The following is a 26,492-nucleotide window of genomic DNA, read 5'->3' as shown; positions in this document are numbered from 1 at the left end:
ATGGCTTAACCACTGAACAGTACAGGATAAAGTTCAGAGAGACCAAAAAGGAGTCTTCACAAGACTGGGTTGATTTCATTGACCATTCAGTGAAGGCCTTGGAGGGGTGGTTACATGGCAGTAAAGTTACTGATTATGACAGCCTGTATAACTTAATCCTGAGAGAGCATATTCTTAATAATTGTGTGTCTGATTTGTTGCACCAGTACTTGGTGGACTCTGATCTGACCTCTCCCCAAGAATTGGGAAAGAAGGCAGACAAATGGGTCAGAACAAGAGTGAACAGAAAAGTTCATACAGGGGGTGACAAAGATGGCAACAAAAAGAAGGATGGTAAGTCTTCAGACAAGGGTGGGGACAAATCTAAAAATGAGTCTTCATCAGGCCCACAAAAACACTCTGGTGGGGGTGGTGGGTCCAAATCCTCCTTTAATCAGAACAAGGAAAAGAAACCATGGTGCTATTTATGTAAAATAAAATGCCATTGGACAACAGATCCCAGTTGTCCAAAGAAAGGCACCACTGCTCCTACCACTACAACCCCTACTGCTACACCTAGTGTCCCTACTAATAGCAGTGGTGGTGGGAGCAAACCTACTAATAGCCAATCCAAGAAAGTAGCTGGGCTCACTTTTGGTAATTTAGTTGGGGTTGGTCTGATTAGGGAGACCACAGAGGCTACTTTAGTCTCTGAAGGGGCTATTGATTTAGCCACTTTGGTTGCTTGCCCCCATAACTTGGAGAAGTACAAGCAACTAACCCTAATAAATGGTGTTGAGGTCCAGGCCTACAGGGACACAGGTGCCAGTGTCACAATGGTGATTGAGAAACTGGTGCACCCTGAACAACACATACTTGGACACCAGTACCAAGTAACCGATGCTCACAACATAACACAAAGCCACCCCATGGCTGTTGTAAATCTCAACTGGGGGGGGGGTAACTGGTCCAAAGAAAGTTGTGGTAGCTTCAGATTTACCTGTAGACTGTCTATTAGGGAATGATTTGGAGACATCAGCTTGGTCAGATGTGGAGTTGGAGGCCCATGCAGCAATGCTGGGCATTCCAGGGCATATTTTTGCTTTGACAAGGGCTCAGGCCATAAAGCAAAAAGGACAGGGAAGCTTGGATCCTGGAACAATGGACCAAGTGCTCCCTAAAGCTAGGGCTAGTAGAAGCAAACCACTTCCTACTATCCCTCCCTCTACAGTGGATTCAACTTCTGAGGAAGAAGAATTCCCTCCCTGTGCAGAACCTACACCAGAGGAGCTGGAAGCAGACACTGCTGAGCTTTTGGGTGAAGGGGGGCCTGCCAGAGAGGAGCTGAGTGTGGCACAGCAAACCTGTCCCACATTAGAGGGTCTCAGACAGCAAGCTGTCAAACAGGCTAATGGGGATGTCAGTGACTCTCACAGAGTTTACTGGGAGGACAACCTCTTGTACACTGAGCATAGGGATCCTAAACCTGGAACTGCCAGGAGATTAGTGATTCCTCAGGAGTACAGAAAGTTCCTCCTAACACTGGCACATGACATTCCCTTAGCTGGGCACCTAGGACAAATGAAAACTTGGGACAGGCTTGTTCCCCTGTTTCATTGGCCTAGGATGTCTGAGGACACAAAGGAATTTTGTAAGTCCTGTGAAACCTGTCAAGCGGGGGCAAGACAGGTGGCACCCCAAAGGCACCCCTTATCCCACTGCCTGTGGTTGGGGTTCCCTTTGAGAGGGTAGGGGTTGACATAGTTGGCCCCCTTGACCCTCCTACTGCTTCAGGCAATAGGTTTATCTTAGTGGTAGTGGACCATGCCACAAGATATCCTGAAGCTATTCCTTTAAGGACCACTACAGCACCTGCAGTGGCAAAGGCCCTCCTGGGAATATTTTCCAGGGTGGACTTCCCAAAGGAAGTAGTATCAGACAGAGGAAGCAATTTCATGTCTGCATACTTAAAGGCCATGTGGAAGGAGTGTGGTGTAACGTACAAGTTCACAACACCCTATCATCCACAAACAAATGGACTGGTGGAGAGATTTAATAAAACTCTCAAAGGCATGATTATGGGTCTCCCTGAAAAACTCCGCAGGAGATGGGATATCCTTCTACCATGCCTCCTTTTTGCCTACAGGAAGGTACCCCAGAAAGGAGTGGGCTTCAGCCCCTTTGAACTTCTTTTTGGACACCCTGTTAGGGGTCCACTCACGATTGTAAAGGAGGGTTGGGAACAACCTTTAAAAGCTCCTAAGCAGGATATTGTGGATTATGTACTTGGCCTCAGATCAAGGATGGCTGAGTACATGAAAAAGGCCAGTAAAAACCTTCAGGCCAGCCAAGAGCTCCAGAAGCAATGGCATGATCAGAAGGCTGTTTTGGTTCAGTACCAACCAGGGCAGAAAGTGTGGGTCTTAGAGCCTGTGGCCCCAAGAGCACTCCAAGATAAATGGAGTGGACCCCACACAATTGTTGAAAAGAAGGGTGAAGTCACCTACTTGGTTGACTTAGGCACTGCCAGGAGTCCCCTTAGGGTGCTCCATGTCAACCGCCTGAAACCCTACTATGACAGGGCTGATCTCACCCTGCTCATGGCAACTGATGAGGGACAGGAAGAAGACAGTGATCCTCTACCTGATCTCTTCTCTTCCACAGAACAAGATGCTCTTGTGGAAGGTGTAGTTTTGGCTGATTGTCTTACTGCTGAGCAGAAAGATAATTGCATAAATCTCCTAGATCAATTCTCTGAACTCTTCTCTACTGTGCCAGGTACCACTTCTTGGTGTGAGCACACTATAGATACTGGAGACAGTTTACCTGTCAAAAGTAAGATCTATAGGCAGCCTGACCATGTCAGGGACTGCATAAAGCAAGAAGTTCAGAAAATGTTGGAACTAGGAGTGGTTGAGCACTCTGACAGTCCATGGGCTTCTCCTGTGGTACTGGTACCAAAACCCAATTCTAAAGATGGAAAGAAGGAAATGCGGTTTTGTGTAGACTATAGAGGTCTCAACTTGGTAACCAAAACTGATGCTCACCCTATACCCAGGGCAGATGAGCTCATAGATACACTGGCATCTGCCAAGTATCTAAGCACTTTTGATTTGACTGCAGGGTATTGGCAGATCAAATTATCAGAAGATGCTAAACCTAAGACTGCATTTTCTACCATTGGAGGACATTACCAGTTTACTGTAATGCCTTTTGGTTTGAAAAATGCACCTGCCACTTTTCAGAGGTTGGTGAACACAGTCCTGCAAGGGCTGGAAGCTTTCAGTGCAGCATATTTGGACGATATAGCTGTCTTTAGCTCCAGATGGGATGATCACCTGGTCCACCTATGGAAAGTTTTGGAGGCCCTGCAAAAGGCAGGCCTCACTATCAAGGCTTCAAAGTGCCAGATAGGGCAGGGTAAGGTGGTTTATCTGGGACACCTTGTTGGTGGGGAACAGATTGCACCACTACAGGGGAAAATCCAAACAATTATTGATTGGGTTCCCCCTACCACTCAGACTCAGGTGAGAGCCTTCCTAGGCCTCACTGGGTATTACAGGAGGTTCATTAAGAACTATGGCTCCATTGCAGCCCCTCTTAATGACCTCACATCCAAGAAAATGCCTAAAAAGGTATTATGGAGAGCAAACTGTCAGAAAGCTTTTGAGGAGCTGAAGCAGGCCATGTGCTCTGCACCTGTCCTGAAAAGCCCTTGTTACTCTAAAAAATTCTATGTCCAAACTGATGCATCTGAATTAGGAGTAGGGGCAGTCCTATCACAACTTAATTCTGAGGGCCAGGATCAACCTGTTGCTTTTATTAGTAGGAGGTTGACCCCTAGAGAAAAGCGTTGGTCTGCCATTGAGAGGGAGGCCTTTGCTGTGGTCTGGGCTCTGAAGAAGTTGAGGCCATACCTGTTTGGCACTCACTTCATTGTTCAGACAGACCACAAACCTCTACTTTGGCTAAAACAAATGAAAGGTGAAAATCCTAAATTGTTGAGGTGGTCCATATCCCTACAGGGAATGGACTATACAGTGGAACATAGACCTGGGAGTAGCCACTCCAATGCAGATGGACTCTCCAGATATTTCCACTTAGACAATGAAGACTCATCAGGTCATGGCTAGTCTTATTGTCCTTCGTTTGGGGGGGGGGGGGTTGTGTAGGAAAGTACCATCTTGCCTGGCATGTTACCCCCATTTTTCACTGTATATATGTTGTTTTAGTTGTATGTGTCACTGGGACCCTGGTAACCCAGGGCCCCAGTGCTCATAAGTGTGCCTGAATGTGTTACCTGTGTAGTGACTAACTGTCTCACTGAGGCTCTGCTAATCAGAACCTCAGTGGTTATGCTCTCTCATTTCTTTCCAAATTGTCACTAACAGGCTAGTGACCATTTTTACCAATTTACATTGGCTTACTGGAACACCCTTATAATTCCCTAGTATATGGTACTGAGGTACCCAGGGTATTGGGGTTCCAGGAGATCCCTATGGGCTGCAGCATTTCTTTTGCCACCCATAGGGAGCTCTGACAATTCTTACACAGGCCTGCCACTGCAGCCTGAGTGAAATAACGTCCACGTTATTTCACAGCCATTTTACACTGCACTTAAGTAACTTATAAGTCACCTATATGTCTAACCTTTACCTGGTAAAGGTTAGGTGCAAAGTTACTTAGTGTGTGGGCACCCTGGCACTAGCCAAGGTGCCCCCACATTGTTCAGAGCCAATTCACTGAACTTTGTGAGTGCGGGGACACCATTACACGCATGCACTACATATAGGTCACTACCTATATGTAGCTTCACAATGGTAACTCCGAAAATGGCCATGTAACATGTCTATGATCATGGAATTGCCCCCTCTATGCCATCCTGGCATAGTTGGCACAATCCCATGATCCCAGTGGTCTGTAGCACAGACCCTGGTACTGCCAAACTGCCCTTCCTGGGGTTTCACTGCAGCTGCTGCTGCTGCCAACCCCTCAGACAGGCATCTGCCCTCCTGGGGTCCAGCCAGGCCTGGCCCAGGATGGCAGAACAAAGAACTTCCTCTGAGAGAGGGTGTGACACCCTCTCCCTTTGGAAAATGGTGTGAAGGCAGGGGAGGAGTAGCCTCCCCCAGCCTCTGGAAATGCTTTGTTGGGCACAGAGGTGCCCAATTCTGCATAAGCCAGTCTACACCGGTTCAGGGACCCCTTAGCCCCTGCTCTGGCGCGAAACTGGACAAAGGAAAGGGGAGTGACCACTCCCCTGACCTGCACCTCCCCTGGGAGGTGTCCAGAGCTCCTCCAGTGTGCTCCAGACCTCTGCCATCTTGGAAACAGAGGTGCTGCTGGCACACTGGAATGCTCTGAGTGGCCAGTGCCACCAGGTGACGTCAGAGACTCCTGCTGATAGGCTCCTTCAGGTGTTAGTAGCCTATCCTCTCTCCTAGGTAGCCAAACCCTCTTTTCTGGCTATTTAGGGTCTCTGTCTCTGGGGAAACTTCAGATACCGAATGCAAGAGCTCATCCGAGTTCCTCTGCATCTCCCTCTTCACCTTCTGATAAGGAATCGACTGTTGACCGCGCTGGAAGCCTGCAAACCTGCAACATAGTAGCAAAGACGACTACTGCAACTCTGTAACGCTGATCCTGCCGCCTTCTCGACTGTTTTCCTGCTTGTGCATGCTGTGGGGGTAGTCTGCCTCCTCTCTGCACCAGAAGCTCCGAAGAAATCTCCCGTGGGTCGACGGAATCTTCCCCCTGCAACCGCAGGCACCAAAAAGCTGCATTACCGGTCCCTTGGGTCTCCTCTCAGCACGACGAGCGAGGTCCCTTGAATCCAGCGACTCTGTCCAAGTGACCCCCACAGTCCAGTGACTCTTCAGTCCAAGTTTGGTGGAGGTAAGTCCTTGCCTCACCTCGCTGGGCTGCATTGCTGGGAACCGCGACTTTGCAGCTACTCCGGCCCCTGTGCACTTCCGGCGGAAATCCTTTGTGCACAGCCAAGCCTGGGTCCACGGCACTCTAACCTGCATTGCACGACTTTCTAAGTTGGTCTCCGGCGACGTGGGACTCCTTTGTGCAACTTCGGCGAGCACCGTTTCGCGCATCCTCGTAGTGCCTGTTTCTGGCACTTCTCCGGGTGCTACCTGCTTCAGTGAGGGCTCTTTGTCTTGCTCGACATCCCCTCTCTCTTCAGGTCCAATTTACAACCTCCTGGTCCCTCCTGGGCCCCAGCAGCGTCCAAAAACGCCAAATGCACGATTTGCAACTAGCAAGGCTTGTTGGCGTCCTTTCGGAGGGAAAACACTTCTGCACGACTCTACACGGCAAGTGGGATCTGTCCACCAAAGGGGAAGTCTCTAGCCCTTTTCGTTCCTGCAGAAACCTCAGCTTCTTCTGTCCAGTAGAAGCTTCTTTGCACCCGCAGCTGGCATTTCCTGGGCATCTGCCCATCTCCGACTTGCTTGTGACTTTTGGACTTGGTCCCCTTGTTCCACAGGTACCCTAGATTGGAAATCCACAGTTGTTGCATTGCTGGTTTGTGTCTTTCCTGCATTATTCCTCTAACACGACTTCTTTGTCCTTAGGGGAACTTTAGTGCACTTTGCACTCACTTTTCAGGGTCTTGGGGAGGGTTATTTTTCTAACTCTCACTATTTTCTAATAGTCCCAGCGACCCTCTACAAGGTCACATAGGGTTGGGGTCCATTCGTGGTTCGCATTCCACTTTTGGAGTATATGGTTTGTGTTGCCCCTATCCCTATGTTTCCCCATTGCATCCTATTGTAACTATACATTGTTTGCACTGTTTTCTAAGACTATACTGCATATTTTTGCTATTGTGTATATATATCTTGTGTATATTTCCTATCCTCTCACTGAGGGTACACTCTAAGATACTTTGGCATATTGTCATAAAAATAAAGTACCTTTATTTTTAGTATAACTGTGTATTGTGTTTTCTTATAATATTGTGCATATGACACTAAGTGGTACTGTAGTAGCTTCACACGTCTCCTAGTTCAGCCTAAGCTGCTCTGCTAAGCTACCATTATCTATCAGCCTAAGCTGCTAGACACCCTATACACTAATAAGGGATAACTGGGCCTGGTGCAAGGTGCAAGTACCCCTTGGTACTCACTACAAGCCAGTCCAGCCTCCTACACTCAGATTCATGAGTTTTTGTAAACCTGTTGGAGCGCTGTAGGAAAGTACCATCTTTCTTGGCATTTTACCCACAATTTCTGCCTGTTTGTCAGTGTGTTTTGCCTGTCTCGCTGGGATCCTGCTAGCCAGGACCCCAGTGCTTATAGTTTGTGGCCTAAATGTGTTGTCAGTATACTTGACTGTGTCACTGAAGTTCTGCTAACCAGAACTCCAGTGCTTATGCTCTCTCTCTATTTACCAAATTTGTCACTACAGTTTAGTGACTCCAGATTCCAACTCTGATTGACACACTGGACCCCCATTATAAGTCCCTAGTATATGGCACTTAGGTACCTGGGGCATTGGGGTTCCAGGAGATGCTTATGGGCTGCAGAATTTCTTTTGCCACCCAAAAGGAGCTCATACAAACCTTTCTTCAGGACTGCCACTGTAGCCTGAGTGAAATAGTGCACACACAATTTCACAGCCATTTATCACTGTACTAAGTAACTTATATGTTTAACCTTCATTTACTGAAGGCTAGGTGCAAAGTTACTGTGTATCAGGGCACCCTTGCACTAGCAACGGTGCCCCCACATTGTCCAGGCCCAAATCCCCGGTCTTCGTGAGTATGGGGACACCATTATAAGCGTGCACTACAAATATGTAAATACATATATGTAGCTTCACAATGGTAACTCCGAATATGGCCATGTGAGGTATCTAAGATCATGGAATTGACCCCCCAATCCACATTTGGTATTGGGGGGGCAATCCCATGCACCCTGGGGGCTCCACCATAGACCCCCAGTACTGCCGACTCAGCTCTCTGAGGTTTCCACTGCAGCCCCAGCTGCTGCCACCTCACAGACAGGTTTCTGCCCTCCTGGGGATTGAGCAGCTCAATCCCAGGAAGGCAGAACAACGCATTTCCTTTAGGAGAGGGGTGTTACACCCTCTCCCATTGGAAATAGGTGTTACAGGCATGGGAGGGGAATCCTCCCAGAGCCTTTGGAAATGCTTTGAAGGGCATAAACGGTGCCCTCCTTACCTAATCCAGTCTACACCAGTTCAGGGACCCACAGTCCCTGCTCTGGCGCCAAACTGGACAAAGGAAAGGGGAGTGACCACTCCCCTGTCCATCGCCACCCCACGGGTGGTGCCCAGAGCTCCTCCAGAGTGTCCCTGGTGTTAGCCATCTTGGATTTCAAGGTGTGGGTACCCTCTGGAGGCCTCTGAGTGGCCAGTGCCTGCAGGTAATGTCAGAGACCCCTCCTGATAGGTGCATACCTGGGTAGGTAGCCAATCCCCCTCTCCGTGCTATTTAGCTTCTCTCCTCTGGGTGTTTCCTCAAATTCGGTTTGCAAGATTCCTCCAGGACTCCTCTGCATCCTCTGCTTCAGCTTCTGACCGTTGGATCAACCTCAGACTGCTCCAGGATCTGCTGTAACTGCAACAAAGTATCCAGAACGACTCCTGTGACATGCAACTTCAGCTCCAGTCATCATTTGCAACAGTTTCCAAGGTGTGCACTCTCTGAGGATTGCCTGTCTTCACCTTGCACCAGAAGAACCTAAAGAATCTCCTGTGGAGTGACGGAGTCACTTCCCTGCTTCAGCAGACACCCTTCTGTGACAACAACCAGTACTCTGGGACTCCTCTCCTGACAACTAGTGTGCTCCCTGGAACAGAGGTGGTGGACCGAAGTGACCCAGACTGTTTAAAGGTCCAGCTGTCCAAATTTGGTGGAGGTAAGAGCTTGCCTCCCTGTGCTGCGAAAGCACCCCTGTGCACCACGATTCTTCTGCAGCTCCTTGGGCTTCTGTGCACTTCTTCCAAAAGTTTGTCATGCACAGCACAGCCCAGGTCCCCAGCACGCCTTCCTGTGATGCACAGCTCCCTGAGTTGTTTTCCGGCGGCGTGGGACCCTCCAGTGTCGTGCTGCAATGACCGCACTTTGCATCTTCTTTGTCCCCGTGTTCTGGGACTCCTGTGGGTGCTGCCTGGTCTTCTGAGGGCTCTATGAAGTGCTGAGAGCCTCCTCTGTCTCCTCAGTCTGAGTTGAGACCCCCACGTCCCTCCTGGGTCCAGGCAACTCCCCTTTGACGCAACCCACATACTTGCTTGAACCAAAGCTTGTTGGCGGAATCGAGCGACGCAAACAGCCTGCATCCAACAAATCAACATGGGACATCTCTTGCACCAAGCAGGAACTCGCAGCTATATTCTTTGGTGCATTTCTGTACTTCTCTTCTAACTGGATGATCCACTTTTGCACCTTCTTCCTGGTTGGCAGGGGCTCCTATTCTTCCTGGACTCTTCTTCAACATCTGGACTTGGTCTCCTCTCTCCACAGGTCTTCAGGTCCAGGAATCCATTTGTTGTTGCTTGCAGTCTTGCTTGGTTCTTGCATAATCCTTTATCACGACTTGTAGTGTGTCCTGAGGAAACTTGCTGCACTTTACTCCTGCTTTCCTGGGCTCTGGGATGGGGTACTTTACTTACCTTTGGTGTTTTCCTACACTCCCAGTGCCCCTCTACACACTACACTTGCCTAGGGGGGAATTCGACATTCGCATTCTACTATTTTAGTATATGGTTTGTGTTGCCCCTAGGCCCATTGCAATCTATTGTATTTTCTACTGTTTGCACTATTCTATGACTGTTCACTTACCTGATTTTGGTTACTAGTGTATATATTGTGTATAATACTTACCTCCAGAAGGAGTATTGCCTCTAAGATATTTTTGGGCCTTGTGTCACTAAAATAAAGTACCTTTATTTTTGGCAACACTGAGTTTTGTCTTTTATTGTGCATAAGTACTATGTAACTATAGTGGTATTGCAGGAGCTTTGCATGTCTCCGAGTTCAGCCTAAGCTGCTCTGGTGTAGCTACCCCTAGACAGCCTAAGCTACTAGAACACTGCCTATATTTCACTAATAACGGATAACTGGACCTGGTAAAAGGTTTTAGTACCTTAGGTACCCACTACAAACCAGGCCAGCCTCCTACAAGCGCTAAACTCTAACGCTACCCCAGGGGTGGTGTTAGAATGACGCAACGAGGAGTAATGCTTTCATTTCTCTTCGTTTTTTGTTCTTTGTACATGTGCTACAGAATGCAGCACACATAGCAAGAGCAAATCTCCATTTAAGATTGTTTTTGTTCAGGTAGGTGTCCCTTCCTGCTCAAAAACAATCTCCCCCTCAGTGCAGCCATCCTTGCACCATGGCGCAAGGGTGGCTGCGTTGGCGCTCGGCAGTAAATTTAGCGCAGGGGAAAACACAGGGGTGCGCAGAATTCTAGTATACACAGCACATCCCTGCGTTTTGAAAATGATGGGGCGCGGCATTGCCAAATTTGGTTCAGCGTCGCGCACTGTCCGCACAGGTTTGTGTTCGCCTGTTATAGATTAGACATTTTGCATCATTTAGTTATTTTCCCTGGCATCAAAGAGTGACAGACACACTGATTAAATGTCCCTGTGACAATTTATCTGTCAAGCTACCTTGCACATTACTTTATTTTCTCCCTTCTGTGACATTAGCTGGAGGCGTTTTGTATTGCCAATCCTTTACGAATTGAATTCCAAACAATGTTGACCCACATTATTGTTTTTACAACAATTGTCTTCTGTTGCGATTTGCTGTAGGATGTGCAGCTTTTTATCGTCAGTAATATGAATAAGGAAAAAACTGGTTGCTCAGCAATGATGCGTTACTGTCTGCTATTAATATTTAATTGATTATCATTATATTTTATGTACTCGATTGTGCACTTCATATTTGTACCATATGCCTTTATGGTTCTAATTCATGAAAATCGAATAAAGCTGATTTTGATTTGATTTGAAGAAGGTTGGTGTCCATACCCCAATCAGAGATGCCACATCACCTGACTGACATTTTATTGGAGCAACGTATAGGCTTCTTTTGTACAGCATTCTAGGGATTTTCAAAATAGCATCAAGTGAAGGTTAGGGAAACCTCTTCTCTAATCTTGGCTCTACTCACCCAGACCTGATTTCTACCCTCATACCTCAAAGGGAACACCTGGTGGCATTGGTGCCAAACATATGTATGCTCTGGCTTTTTCGCTGTAAGAAAAACATACCAAGACCTTTCAAACTTGCAGCAAATAATCAGTGTACGTAAATTCCTCCCCCTTTATCTTCGCAGGAGAACGCTAACCCTGCCAAATAGGCCTACTGTCCAGTTTGGTGACTATGAACTGCCATATGACCAATAGAGTAATTCATTTAGTCTTGCAGAGTAGTTCAAAAGTGGGTCGCATTGGTGCTGGCTCAGGGAAATATGACAAAAACCAAAATACATCAAAGAAAATATCCAGGGCAAAATTAGTATTTTTATGTGTTAAGGATCCAATGAAACATTGGAGAAGTGATGTCAAAATCTTTTCTATGTTGAGTCAATCCAAAATTTATCAATTTTTATGGGCGAGCGCAAAGCGCTCAGTCCATTCAGTAATCTCTCTTTGGGCTTCAAACCATGCCCATGTCGCGTCAGTAACTTACATTGGTTCGTGGGCTTGCCTTTTAAAATCCGCTTGCTTTCATGTGTGAAAGGCATCCATATGTCATGCCTTTTCCGGTGTTTAGCCCGCCTACACAGCACCGGTAAAGTACCGAAAACATACGAGGCTCGATGTTTTCAGACTGGAGTCCGGACTACTTTATCTGTTTATTTTCCAGCTGCGTGATCGCGCTGCATTTTACATAGCGCGATCGCGCTGCGTTTTTTTTCTTTACACCGTTAATAGCTCTAACTCGAGCAAATGCGAGACCCGTTGCATTGGAAATGCTTGTTTTAAATAGTTTTCACCCAAACTGTAAATATACAGATATGCACTACAGGAACCAATTTATTCTGGACGTAATCTGTGGCAGGGCAACCTGTAAGCAGTTACCAGGTTGAGGTAGAAAAAAGCCTTCCTCGTTCAGCCATCAAATGTATGCACAAATGTACACACTTATTCATGTATAACCAGCGCAGAGCCTCGTATCCCAGCTGCAACCCATTTTAACAGAAGGTTACAGTGAATATGGCTCCACAACAGAGATTCAAAAACCTGAAGGGCCAAAATAAAACACCTGGAGTTTTTTGAGAGTCGGAACCCACTTCCTCACAAGTGGCAAATGACTTTAAGGCTAACTTAACACAATAGCAAGTGGTTATCATGCAATAATATGGAGTAATGACAGCTGGCCTCGATGTGCTAAAAGAAGCCAAATAGTAATTTCGATGATAATCTCAATAAGCACAATACAAACTAGTAGTCATGATGCAAATAGATTGAATGGAAGCTGCCATAATATTCCAAGTTGGAATTGTTGAAAATGCGAGTAATCCACAAACAGTAAAATGGCCTGGACACATTAAAAGCGATTAGAATGAAAACGTTTAATAACGGCACCTGGTCATATACTTTCTGTTCGCAATGGTCTGTAATGTGCCAGACACTGGTAATGGAAGCTGGCTACGATGTTTAATCAGTGTATAACAATAAATAGTCAGGACAAACTAACTGATCCCAATCAAAACCTGCCACGAAATGCTCACAAGAATGCTCATATAAATTGTCCATGATGTGCATAATGGGAATAATGCTTATTGCCGATAATGTACAAGATGGGCACAATGGCAGATGGTCATGATGTGATAGCGTGGCATCATGGTAACTAAGCATGATGCAGAAATGGGCAAACAGGAAAATTATGTTTCACTAAATGAGCATTTTGGAAACTGGCAGTGATTTGGAAACAAATGTGTTATCCCCGCCTAACGAAACAGCCATCATTTTCTAACTGATAATAATGACAATTGAACAGTATGTTCTAATTGTGTTTCGTATAAACACCATATAATCGTCTAACTGTGCGAGAGGGGTTTTCTGCGTATCATGAGTTAACTGTGAGAAATGCACAGATGCAATGATGTGATTGCAGAGCACTGAGGAAATTCATTGTTATGTATGACTTGGTATAATGCAAACTGGCCTTGAAATATTAATTTCATAATGGAAACTGGCAGAAATGCCCACGACAGCTCGTTCGCATCTGCCACTTTCCCCGAGAAATGGAAACACGCAGAAGACAACGCTCTCCTGAAGAAACCCACGGCTGACCCCAGCGACCTGAAGAACTTCCGCCCCATCTCTCTTCTTCCCGGCCAAGGTCATCGAGAAGGCCGCCAACAAGCAACTGACCACCTTCCTTGAAGATAACAACCTGCTCGACCCCTCCCAATCTGGCTTTCGGGCCAACCACAGCACAGAAACCGCCCTCATCGCAGTCACCGACGACATCAGAACTCTCATGGACAATGGAGAAACAACCGCCCTCATCCTCCTGGACCTCTCAGCTGCCTTCGACACCGTGTGCCACCGCACCCTAATAACACACCTCCGCTCCACTGGAATCCAAGGACAGGCCCTGAACTGGATCATCTCATTCCTCTCTGACCAAACCCAAAGAGTCTACCTCCCGCCCTTCCGCTCAGAACCCACCGAGATCATCTGCAGCGTTCCACAAGGCTCTTCGCTCAGCCTCACCCTCTTCAATATCTACATGAGCCCCCTTGCCAACATCGCTCGCAAACACAACATAAACATCATCTCCTACGCTGATGACACCCAGCTGATACTCTCCCTCACCAAAGACCCAGCCACCGCCAAGGCCAACCTGCAGGATGGAATGAAAGACGTTGCAGAATGGATGAAGCTCAGCCGCCTAAAGCTAAACTCTGACAAGACGGAGGTCCTCATCCTCGGACACTCCCCATCCACCTGGAACCACTCTTGGAGGCCCACTGCCCTGGGCACTGCCCCAACCCCTTCAGACCACGCACGCAACCTCGGATTCATCCTGGATCCCCTCCTCACCATGACCAAGCAAGTCAACGCCGTCTCGTCTTCTTGCTTCCACACCCTTCCCATGCTCCGAAAAATCTTCCGCTGGATCCCCGCCGAAACTAGGAAAACTGTTACCCGCGCCCTCGTCACAAGCCGCCTGGACTACGGAAACACCCTAAACGCAGGAACCACCGCCAAGCTACAGAATCGTCTTCAGCGCATACAGAACGCATCCGCTCGCCTCATCCTCGACATACCATGCCACAACCACATATCTGCCCACCTGAAACACCTGCTCTGGCTCCCTGTCAACAAAAGGATCACCTTCAGGCTCCTCACCCACGCACACAAAGCCCTCCACAAAAAGGGCCCCGAATATCTCAACAGTCGCCTCTTGTTCTACACACCCACCCGTCAACTTCGCTCAGCCAGCCTCGCTCTCGCCACCATCCCTCGCATCCGCAGATCCACCGCTGGAGGGAAATCCTTCTCCTACCTGGCAGCCAAGACATGGAACTCCCTGCCCGTCCACCTAAGAACCACCCAGGACCACCATGCCTTCAGGAGAAGCCTCAAGACTTGGCTCTTCGAGCAGCAGCAGCCCTCCCGCGCCTTGAGTCCCTCACGGGTGAGTAGTGCACTCTATAAATGCCTTGATTGATTAATTGATTGATTGATCAAACTGGTATTATTGAAAATTACTATCACATACTGACAGAGCATAACAGAAACTAACAATGATGTAGTAAAGAAAACTTGTGAAATTAATGGATTTCAATCATTAATGAAAAATACAATCAACTCAAGAAGGCCTTTCTTACCTTATACCAGAAATTGTTTTCAATATTGTATTAGAACACAGCCTGACCTAAGAATGACCAGGGCAGGCATAGGCAAGTTACCATTGTCCTATATGGAACAAACTGGTGAAGTCTTTGCAGGTTTAATACTATTTTTGACAGAGAAAGAGCAGGCAGGGTACATGGACTTTCCATTTCGTATCTGTCTTGAGTACCTGATTATCTATGAAATAAGGGGTAAAATTATGTTTGCATCAAGTCTGCATACGAACATAGCTCTCCAATAAAATAAAGGTGAAAGAGATAATCCCACATGGTGCATCACCAACACATCTCTCTTCTGGCATGGCTGTCGACACACAGTTTTGCCAAAAAACACCACTGAGCTTCCAAAGAGTATTATTATTAAGGGTCATCCTAAGATCAATATGTTTGAGAATTAGGTGCAGTATGATTGGGAGTCACAGTATCTTTTTATCTGGCCATTTATCCACAATGAAAATGTACCGGGCTACTGCCAGGACTCTGTGATCTGTAATCTGCAGTGTTGTGTTATTTGTGTAGCTACTCTTTAATAATGCTTTGTCACCATAGTTTTGTTGGTGTGAAATCCTAGCAATGGCCACATGTGAAGCCACAGCACCGCTGCTACTCTGGGCCGGGAAGCTCCACACCGCCATGAAAGAAGAATATAATAGGGCTCTGTATTGGTTAACAAGAATATCCTTGCAAGACACTGAGGTAATCTGTCAGTGCATGAACCTCATGGAGTGTGCTATGTGATGGAAAGAAGAGTGTGAGGTGGGCCCCTTGCTAACAGTTAACTGGTCAACTAGAAATCAAAACATTCTCTCAGAAAGAGCAGTGCAGGAGTGAGCCGGGTACTAGGCTTTGCCTTGATAAGAAACAAACTCTATCGAAATCCCATTGGTTATTCAGTGTTACTGCCTTGTCAGAAAGCCTGCTGCAAAAAACGACAGATGATGGAAGGAATGCATGAATTAACCTCAGCCAATGGAGATCGTTCTGGCCACATCACCAATGGCAATAGTTCGTGCCACACCCCAGTCCATTGTTTTTACCCACTATGATATTCTCTGTAGAGATCAAGAATATTGAAAACAGTCTGGTCCTGCTCCAATAGGAATACTCCAGCTCACACTTCCATGCCAGGTCCCCACAAGATGGGAAGACAAGTAACCCCAGAAAGGTTCTGGTCTGGGTAAACCTTGTGATTGATGTATGGAGTGACTCCTGTAGAACAGTGAGCATTGGTCCTACATCTGGGTATATCTGTCACAGATAATGTCTTCTCTATCATGCAGGAACATAAGAAAAAGGCATGCTTGAATTAATCTAAGCTTTGGCAATCACTTCTGGCAGCATGACAGTCCATCATTTTTGACACACTGTCAGAAAGTGTGTAATTCTGCAACATTGCACATCACAAAAAATGCCCCTAACTGTTAGATGCTGAAGAAGATCTGGCAGAAGCGAGAGAACATCACAAGCACAGCCAATACAGCAAGCTGGCTCTCCATCTGAGATGGAATAGATCTGCAGGCTGCCTTATTAGACCCCTCAAGGTCATGCCTGATGCCATGAGTCCATGCTAATAAACCCAAGGGCTGTGTGACCCTTCCACAATGGACCTTTCACCTCCTTACTAAAACATATTACCAACCAGTTAGTTTACTGTCTTTGCTTGTAGAAGATTTTAGTCTTTAAAAAATCTTTGATGCAGCAGTCACCAAACTATCCCCGAACAGGAGAGAACTAAGCTGTGTATCCAAACAACTTTGAATCATGAATAAGACACATACTAAATTGGTGATTTAACCAGAAAGTTCTGCAACAGTCCTACTTACCCGTTCAGCCTGCACATTTAGCTTGTCATAATTAATGGTTCTTTCTTCCCAGTTCTTGATCCGCGGGAATTTCTGCACTTGGATGGGACAATCCACGGCGGACCTGCATAAGGAGAAATCCGAGGGGTAATTATGAGCATTGCGAATTTTCAACCACATTGACTCTCTTAAATGATCACTTCTTCTGGATCTCCGTACTGGTCCTCTATTACGGTGATCTCAACTGTTTTTTTACCTGTATGCTCTCATACTCATCACAGTACTTAATAATGAAAAGCATCCCTATCAGTACCACCTGTCAGACCTCACCATTACCATTTAAATGAAAAGATTTCCTTTTCCTTTCCTTTCCTTTCCCCTCACATATACCCTATAAAATGGCTACTCACCCAACTTCTTCTAGCAGAGAATGGTGTCTGCTTTTGACACTGTATTTGTTCTTTTTCCTTCCTGTGTAGATGTGGGGCATATGGTGGGTATTCTTGGCAACCGAGTCCAGGCTGGCAGGGCCTCGACTGGGTGCTGTAGGCTGAGGCTGATATCTATTTCACAAGATACTGACGCTGTGGCCTCTCCTACTGTATTGTTACTGGATTCACTCGCTGGATTAATTTAGATCTCAGCAGGTGCATTTACCTCCAAGCAGCCGTGGCTCCTTCACAAAAGGCGGAGGAGCGTCGCCCCACTGGCTAAGAGCCAGCAGCAGAAAAATAAAACAATATTTGAATATCATTTTATTTTCAGCAGGTGTAGGGAGGGGCAGGGCTGGACCATGGGAGGTGGTGTAGGAGGCTGGCCTGGCTTATAGTGGGTACCTTGTGGTACCTACACCTTCTGCCAGGTCCAGTTATCCCTTATTAGTAGAATAGAGGTGTTTCTAGCAGCTTAGGCTGTTAGAGGTAGCTATGGCAAAGCAGCTTAGGCTGTACTAGGAGACATGCAAAGCTCCTACTATACCACTTATATCATATAGCACAATATCATAAGAAAACACAATACTCAGAGTTACTAAAAATAAAGGTACTTTATTTTAGTGACAATATGCCAAAAGTATCTCAGAGGATACCCTCACTTAGGAGGTAAGTAATATACACAAATTATATGTACACAAACCCAAAACAGGTAAGTAACAGTAAGAAAAGTAGTGCAAACAATGTAGAATCACAATAGGATGCAATAGGTAGACAGAGGCCTAGGGGCAACACAGACGATATACTCCAAAAGTGGAATGCGAATCAAGAATGGACCCCAAGCCCATGGGAAGTTGTAGAGGAGCGCGGGGACTGTAAGAAAACAGTAAGGGTGTCCAAAATACCCCACCCCAAGACCCTGAAAAGTAGGAGTAAAGTTACCCTACTACCCCAGAAAGACAGTATAGTCGTGATAGTGGATTCTGCAAGAACCACAACTGCTACCAAAGCACTGAAGATGGATTCCTGGACCTGAGGACCTGTACAAGAAGGGGACCAAGTCCAAGAGTCACGCAAGTGTCCGGGGGGGGGCAGGAGCCCACCAAACCCCGGATAAAGGTGCAAAAGGGCTGCCTCCGGGTGGAAGAAGCCAAAGATTCTGCAACAACGAAAAGGGCTAGGAACTTCTCCTTTGGATGGAAGATGTCCCACAGGATGCTGGAGGTTGCAGAAGTGTCTCCAGGCAGAAATACCGCAAACAAGCCTTGCTAGCTTCAAAAGTTGCGGTTGAGGATTTTGGGTGCTGCTGGGGCCCAGGAAGGACCAGGATGTCGTCCCTTGGAGCAAGAGACGGGGGTGCTCAGCAACTCAGGGAGCCCCCACAGAAGCAGGCAACACCTGCAGAAGTACCGGAACAGGCACTTAGAAGATCTGAGGACATCGGTCAACTCAGAGTCACAAAGGAGGATCCCACAACGTCGGAGTCCAACTCAGCGAGTTGGGCAATGCAGGACGGAGTGCTGGGGACCGAGGCTAAGCTGTGCACAAAGGAATCCTTGGAAAAGTGCACGGAAGCCGGAGCAGCTGCAGATCACGCAGTACACAGGATTACTGTCTAGCGTGGGGAGGCAAGGACTTACCTCCACCAAATTTGAACAGAAGGGCCACTGGACTGTGGGAGACGCTTGGATCCAGCTACTGTGTTCCAGGGACCACGCTCATCAGGATGAGAGGGGACCCAGAGGACCGGTGATGCAGAAGTTTGGTGCCTGCATTGGCAGGAGGAAGATTCCATCGACCCACAGGAGATTTCTTCTTGGCTCCCAGTGCAGGGTGAAGGCAGGCAGCCCTCGGAGCATGCACCACCAGGAAACAGTCGAGAAAGCCGGCAGGATTAGGCGCTACAATGTTGCTGGTAGTCGTCTTGCTACTTTGTTGTGGTTTTGCAGGTGTCCTGGAGCAGTCAGCGGTCGATCCTTGGCAGAAGTCAAAGAGTGAAGTGCAGAGGAACTCTGGTGAGCTCTTGCATTCATTATCTTAGGAATAGCCCAGAGGAGAGACCCTAAATAGCCAGAAAAGGAGATTTGGCTTTGAGAAAGGAGGCTTGGCTACTGAAAGAGGTATGCACCTATCAGGAGGGGTCTCTGACATCAGCTGCTGGCACTGGCCACTCAGAGCAGTCCATTGTGCTCCAACAAATCTGAATCCAAGATGGCAGAGGTCTGGGACACACTGGAGGAGCTCTGGGCACCTCCCCTGGGAGGTGCAGGTCAGGGGAGTGGTAACTCCTCTTTCCTCTGTCCAGTTAAGCACCAGAGCAGGGCTGGGGAATCCCTGAACTGGTGTAGACTGGCTTATGCAGAGATGGGCACCATCTGTGCCCATCAAAGCATTTTCAGAGGCTGGGGGACACTACTCCTCCCCAGCCCTTCACACCTATTTCCAAAGGGAGAGGGTGTAACACCCTCTCTCAGAGGAAATCCTTTGTTCTGCCTTCCTGGGACTGGGCTGCCCAGGCCCCAGGGGGGCAGAATCCTGTCTGAGGGGTTTACAGCAGCAGCAGCTGCATTGGAGACCCCGGAAAGTGAGTTTGACAGTACCCGGGTTCTGTGCGAGAGACCCGGGGATGCAGGGAATTGTCCCCCCAATACCAGAATGGTATTGGGGTGACAACCCCATGATCCTTGACATGTTTCATGGCCATGTTCCGAGTTACCATTGTGACGCTACATATAGGTAGTGACCTATATGTAGTGCACGTATATAATGGTGTCCCCGCACTCACAAAGTCCGGGGAATTTGCCCAGGACAATGTGGGGGCACCTTGGCTAGTGCCAGGGTGCCCACAATCTAAGTAGCTTGGCACCTAACCTTCACCAAGTGAGGGTTAGACATATAGGTGACTTATAAGTTACTTATGTGCAGTGAAAAATGGATGTGAAATAACATGGACGTTATTTCACTCAGGCTGCAGTGGCAGTCCTGTGTAAGAATTGTCTGAGCTCCCTATGGATGGCAAAAGAAATTCTGCAGCCCATAGGGATCTCCTGGAACCCCAATACCCTGGGTACCTAGGTACCATATACAAGGGAATTATAAGGGTGTTCCAGTGTGCCAATGAGAATTGGTGAAGATAGTCACTAGCCTGCAGTGACAGTTGTGAAAAGCAGAGAGAGCATAAACACTGAGGTTCTGGTTAGCAGAGCCTCAGTGATACAGTTAGGCACCACACAGGGAACACATACAGGGCATACATTATGAGCACTGGGGTCCTGCCTGGCAGGATCCCACTGACACATGGGCAAAAACAAACATTCATACAGTGAAAATGTGGGTAACATGCCAGGCACAATGGTACTTTCCTACAGGTGGGAGTGGGGATGAGGAATTGTGTGCACTAAGTGTGCATGTGTGTTTGGATGGCCTAAGGCGGCTGTCCAAATACACATGCTCACTTAGGTTTGTACATAGCCGGGCTGCTGAAACTGCACAGGCCCCAGGGTTGTGTCTGAGTGCCAGTCACTGCTGCTCAGACAAATCCTGACGCTGCTTACATGCTATGTTTAGCATGTAAGCATCTCCAGGATTGATGGGGATTCTCTTCTGATTTCCCAGCAAATGCTGGGACACCAGATCAGGAAAGGAGTATGAGTGAGGCGGCAGGAGAGGACAGCGGTGGCGATGAGTGGTAAGTTTTTTTTTTCTCCATTTAATTCATTCCCCCAGTCCTCTCCTGCCCCTGTCCTCTCCACTGTCCCTCCCCTAGATATCTATGTCAGCCACTGCTGCTTCTAAGATGTTTAAAATACAGTGTGCTTGCGTACAATCAAGTAGCCATAACAGTTTTACTGTTATTTGCCCTTGTTGCCTGTTTTAAAATAGCAGAGTTTGCAACAAATAATGCATAGACTGACTGTCATATACTCCTCTTCTGATGGCGCCACTCCTCATGATACCACTTCCCTTAAGCTGCCATCCGGCCATTAATGGATTCCTGGAGAAGACATTTTCCATTTCTAGCACTGATCAACAGTTTTCAGACCTTGATTGCTAACTAACTGGATCCACAATCTGCCAGCAGAAACTCTGGTCTGTAATAGTGCCATTCCAGAGGTGAAACATTATGTGAGGGTATTAGCTCTTGGCTAGCTGTGCTGTCCCACAGCAGCTCAGTTTTAATTAAAACATACAAAATGAAGTGTGCACTAACAGCACAAAAAATCAACAAAAGAAATAATAGTGGAAACTGAACCCTAAATGGTGGATGCCACTTGGTGCAGCAAATATCTGGATAGCATGCAGCCTTTGGGTCCTCTATGGGTAACAGATTGGTGTTACACTGCTAAGCAGTGATACTTTATTATACAGAATCAAATTGTCAACAAACAGTTAACAAGCACTGGCAATGCCAATAAGTCTGGGTTATGAATGAAGATGCCTTTTGGTTCATTGATGGATTTAGGCACTGAATAATAATCATAAATGCACTCTGACACTCCTCTTTGCACTCCTGCATTCATTCCATTCATCCATCAGCCCACTGACTCATTCTTGCATTCACCTTGTGATACAACCACAGTAAAACACATACCAACTCAACAGCCTGTGCAAAAACCTTAAACGAATACAAATAGAAAGGCAGGCACATACTTGCTATAACAAATGTAAACATAGCAGCAGTTGCCCATCTTGTAAAGGTATTGTATACAGTCTATTTTTGTGTTATAGTGCAAGCATGGCTGCCACACAAAGTGCTAGCCATCATTAAATGATAAAACAATAATACACAATGGAGAGCAGCATCCCATAATGGTCTCCTTGTTTACAGGCAGTGGCCAGATGAAATGAACAGCAAGCAAGCGACCCATTAGCACTGCCTGGACAGCTCTAATGTCCTCTTAGAAGGACTAGTCAACCAGCCGTGACACTGCAATGCACTTCTTTTCAGGTGGATGTACACATGTGATCAGAAAAGTCTATCATTCATAGGGCAAGAGAGACAATGTCTAATGCATACTGACTGAACCATTACCACATGTAGTTTGCTGTTATGGATGGAACAGAGTGTAAATGACACTCAGACAGACCATTTTCAGAACAGAGCTGACCCAAAGGCCATCTATCTATATGGATGTACTTATATATGGATGGATGTATTATTTAATTATTTTTTATTACAAAATCCTGACTGATAGTTAAGAAGAAATTCTGGCAATGCTTATTACAATGCAAATTTTCACTCTCTAGAATTTGTCAGAGGGAGTAACACCAAACTTATTCCCTGAAAAGGTAACCTGTGATATTTCAAGCAACACACTCACTAACCGTAGGCTTTAATATAGAGTAATAGCAAGCTACCCTTAAATGCCTATTGACTTTAACATATGTTTTTCACTCAAAATCTCAGGCCTACTACCTTTATTGCAATGTGTCATTATATACAATCACGTCTATACCCTTTATCATTGGCTTGTCACATAGCAAACTCAGACCTACTGTGAGCCTCATAAGGCAACCATCAGGTATACTATAGTAAAATTACAAATGTGTGCAAAATGCAGCCCCGCTGATAGAGCCTAATGAGGATTGCCATTGTGCAAATCGTGTTTCCCTATTGCTTTATAAATTTGAAACTCCAACACCAAAACACCTGTCTACAACAGTAACCTTTGAGATTGTATGTAATAAAATACCTGCCCATAGGCTCCAGCACTGTGTAATACGGATTCACCCTTAAAGACATATTGACCCTCATTATGTGTGTTGCGGTCTTATGACACTTGTGGTGGCAGTCTGGACTGCTGCCAATGCGGCAGTCCGACTGCCACAATAAAACCCTGGCGGTCAGACCACAAGGGAACTGCCAGCTCTGCCAGGATCTTGGATCCCGGTGGTCTGGAGGTGGCGGAGATCTTATTCGCCCAGGGCAGTGCTGCAAGCAGCACACTGCCCTGGAGATGAGGATCTTGTTCTGCGCCAGGCTGGCCCTGGCCAGCATCATTGCAATTTTCACTGTCTGCATTGAAAGGGTACTGGTGCACCCTGCGGGCTCCAGCATTGCCACGGCTCAATTACGAGCCAGAGGCATTGCTGTAGCCTGTTTCCCGCTAGGCTTGTGGGCGGAAACCTCAGTTTCTGCCCACCATCCTAGCGGGAAACTCGCAATGGGGCCAACAGGGAGGTAGCCTGTGCGCCGCAGCCTCCCTTTCAGAAGTTTGGCGGACAGTGAAAACCGTCAGCCGAACTCATAATGGCCCCCATTGTCTTTTAACACATATTTTTCTAAATAAGCAATGTCTATTTGCTTTGTCATAACTTTTCATTGTAAACAGATCGCACCTAAGGAATCTGACATAACTTTCCTATAGAAGTGATAATTGTTTTTAGTTTTCCAATGGCTTAACACTATATGGAATAAGGGCCTTCTGAAATGTACATTACTGCAATCATTGTGAATATATTTTTAAAATCACAAATATGTACACAATTACAGATGACAAAACAATATATAAGCTCTCTTAATGGGGCCTAACAAGAATCATCACAGTAAAATTCAACTCCCAAGTTTGTCAGAGTGGGTGACCAACACCAAATCGCTTGCCTACTATGGTAATCCGTTAATTTACATGTAACAAAATAACTTTTTATGGCCTGTAGCATAATATAACAACGATAAACTTTTAGAGGCCTATTGACTTTACCATATGCTTTTCCCAATAAATAAGCCAGGCCTAATGGCTTTATATTAACTTTTCATAATACATAGGAACTATCTCTCCAAGGATGGCAAACAACAATTCTAAGAGCAAACCTTCTATATAAACTGTTAGCCACACTTGGGTGACCAACATGAAAACTATTGCCTTCTATGCTAATCTGTGAGATGCGATCTAACAAAATACTTGTAGTTTTAATGTAGAGAAATAATAATCCACACAATTATGTCTATTGACTTTAACATATGCTTTTTAGAATAAGTACGCCAGGCCCAGTGGCTTTATCATAACGTTTCATAATAAACAGATCTGGCCCATATCCATGATCAGTGGCTCGTCTCAATAACCAACTCAGTCCTGCTGTATTGAGTATAAACTTTGGCATAAGCTAAAAAGTGCAGTAGAGGCAGTCTTTTTAGTGGAAGCAGCTAATTTGGGCCAACCAAATCCTGTATTTAAGTTCATCAGCATGTGATTGGAGCATTAGGCCCTATCTCAGTAAGACTCAGAAAACTATTTTTCGTTCATCAGATAAGGTCAGGTGACATGCAAAGAAGCGTGGTCCTGGGCTCTCAAACACAATACTAAAGTTAATGACTGCCCTCCTCCCATCTATGTTGCAGCCAGAGAAAAACAAACATCGTAAAATATCTAATTAATGATCACAGCTGCGTGGAGGACATACACTTTTTTTGTAGACGGACACAACTTCCTTTCAATGAAAACATGTACTCCTGTCTACCAACATATGGGCGGAGCCAAAGTCCCTCTCCTGATAATGCTTATTAAATCCCTTTTTTAGGTTGATCACATAGGCCCTCATTATGACTCCGGCGGGCGGCGGAGGCCGCCCGCCAGAATTCCGCCCTCCGTAATACCGCTCCGCGGTCAGAAGACCGCGGAGGGTATTATGAGTTTTTCCCTGGGCTGGCGGGCGGTCTCCAAAAGACCGCCCGCCAGCCCAGGGAAAAACTCCCTTCCCACGAGGATGCCGGCTCGTAATAGAGCCGGCGGAGTGGGAAGGTGCGACGGGTGCTGTTGCACCCGTCGCGTATTTCACTGTCTGCAAGGCAGACAGTGAAATACATTTTGGGGCCCTCTTATGGGGGCCCCGCGACTCCCCCTCCCGCCATCCGGTTCCCGGCGGGAGAACCGCCAGGAACTGGATGGTGGGAGGGGGAGTCGGAATCCCCAAGCCGGCGCAGCAAGCTGCGCCGGCTTGGAGGATTCCTTGGGGGCAGCGGGAAACCGGCGTGAGACCGCCGGTTTCCCTTCTCTGACCGCGGCTAAGCCGCCGCGGTCAGAATGCCCCGCGGGGCACCGCCGGCCTGTCGGCGGTGCCTCCGCGTCCAGCGGCCCTGGCGGTTACAAACCGCCAGGGTCGTAATGAGGGCCATAATGTCTGGAGACCGCTGTGCCGATCTAAAAAGGCTGTCCAGTGAATGATTACACAGTATTTCAAACTTCAAGCTGAAATCAACCAACATTTAGACAATCTGAAATGACTATTGTTTGTGGTTGGTAGCAATGTAGGAGCGGGTAAAGAGTATGGGGTGAAATTTGCATAATTTGCTTTCACTTAGTTACAAAAAATTCTGCAAACAATTATGTGACATTATGTAAAATGTAAAGTCAGCATTTAGCGCTATATTTTAGTGCAAAATGCATCCTCGTGTGCATTATGGATATGAGGATATGTATTACACAAAATTAATAGTGTAAAAAAATACAAGTGCTGCGAACAACAGCTGCTCATGTTCTGGATGTTGCCATTGTTCCTGTTCTCTCACGCTACTTGGTTTAATGGCATAATTTGGGGAATATCGCATAAGATGCATACATGAAATTCTTGAATTGACGTGAGATTACACCAGCTAATGGAAATTTCACCCAGACCTAGTTAAGAGAACTGCCGTTTTCTTTACCCTGGGTGGCCCTTTTGAAGAGACAGTAGGCTTGACTTTTTCAAAGTACAATCACTCAGCATACAGGCACACAAAGCGCACACATGCATGCATACAGACCAACACACATAGACACATACACAAACACATTGAAGCAGACAACCACAGGCACATATACACTGCCTAACAGACATATTGGCATCAATGCATACAAACCACTGGATATACAAATGCCTATGCTAACCATGACAACAGACATCCGTGGTCACAGGCTAACATGCACAGCCAGCACCTTAGAAGAAAAAAATCCACCCAGACATAGATCTGTGCAGAAGCAACATAGAGTGCTTCAGGAGAGCCAACAGTGATGTGCAGGAGGAGCTCCAAGCGATGTTCACATGGGAAGCATGTGGCAAAGTGAAGTAGGGGCACAGGGTAATAAAGAGCAGCAACTTAAAGAGGGATGTGACTGTGGCAAGCACAAAGTGATGTGCCTCAAGGAGCAGGGGGTGATGGGTCTCATAGGATTTCTCAAAAATATGCAGACCACATAGTGTTCTGTCTCAGCAATGTGATCTGCCCAGGGGAAGGAAAGATAATGTGCTCCAAAGAAGTGCACAGTTATGCTTCAAAGGAATGCAGGGTATTGTGCCTCATCCGAAAACAAGGGTTTGATGCCTCGGGAGAGCCCTTGGTAATATGCTTCAGCAGAGCACTTGCTATTGCGCCACAGAGGAGGCACGGTGATGGGCACAGGGAGTAATGGGTGGTGTGCCTAGGGGAACCCCTGAGTGTTTTTT

The 26,492-nt window shown here is 46.7% G+C and overlaps 1 protein-coding gene across 2 annotated transcripts in view; it reads right to left on the bottom strand.

Moving 5' to 3' along the window:
* NOS3 (nitric oxide synthase 3) overlaps nucleotides 1-26,492 on the bottom strand; it is a 780,913-nt gene that overhangs the window by 618,163 nt on the left and 136,258 nt on the right. For both annotated transcript variants that reach the window (XM_069210763.1, XM_069210764.1), the window contains exon 2: nucleotides 16,663-16,765. In XM_069210763.1, the coding sequence (XP_069066864.1) occupies nucleotides 16,663-16,765 (103 nt within the window). The remainder of the gene's footprint in view (nucleotides 1-16,662; nucleotides 16,766-26,492) is intronic.

Source organism: Pleurodeles waltl, chromosome 10, assembly GCF_031143425.1.
Source record: "Pleurodeles waltl isolate 20211129_DDA chromosome 10, aPleWal1.hap1.20221129, whole genome shotgun sequence".
Lineage (NCBI taxonomy): Eukaryota > Metazoa > Chordata > Amphibia > Caudata > Salamandridae > Pleurodeles > Pleurodeles waltl.
The sequence above is the reverse complement of the archived record's forward strand: the minus strand, read 5'-3'. Positions and strand labels throughout refer to the sequence as shown.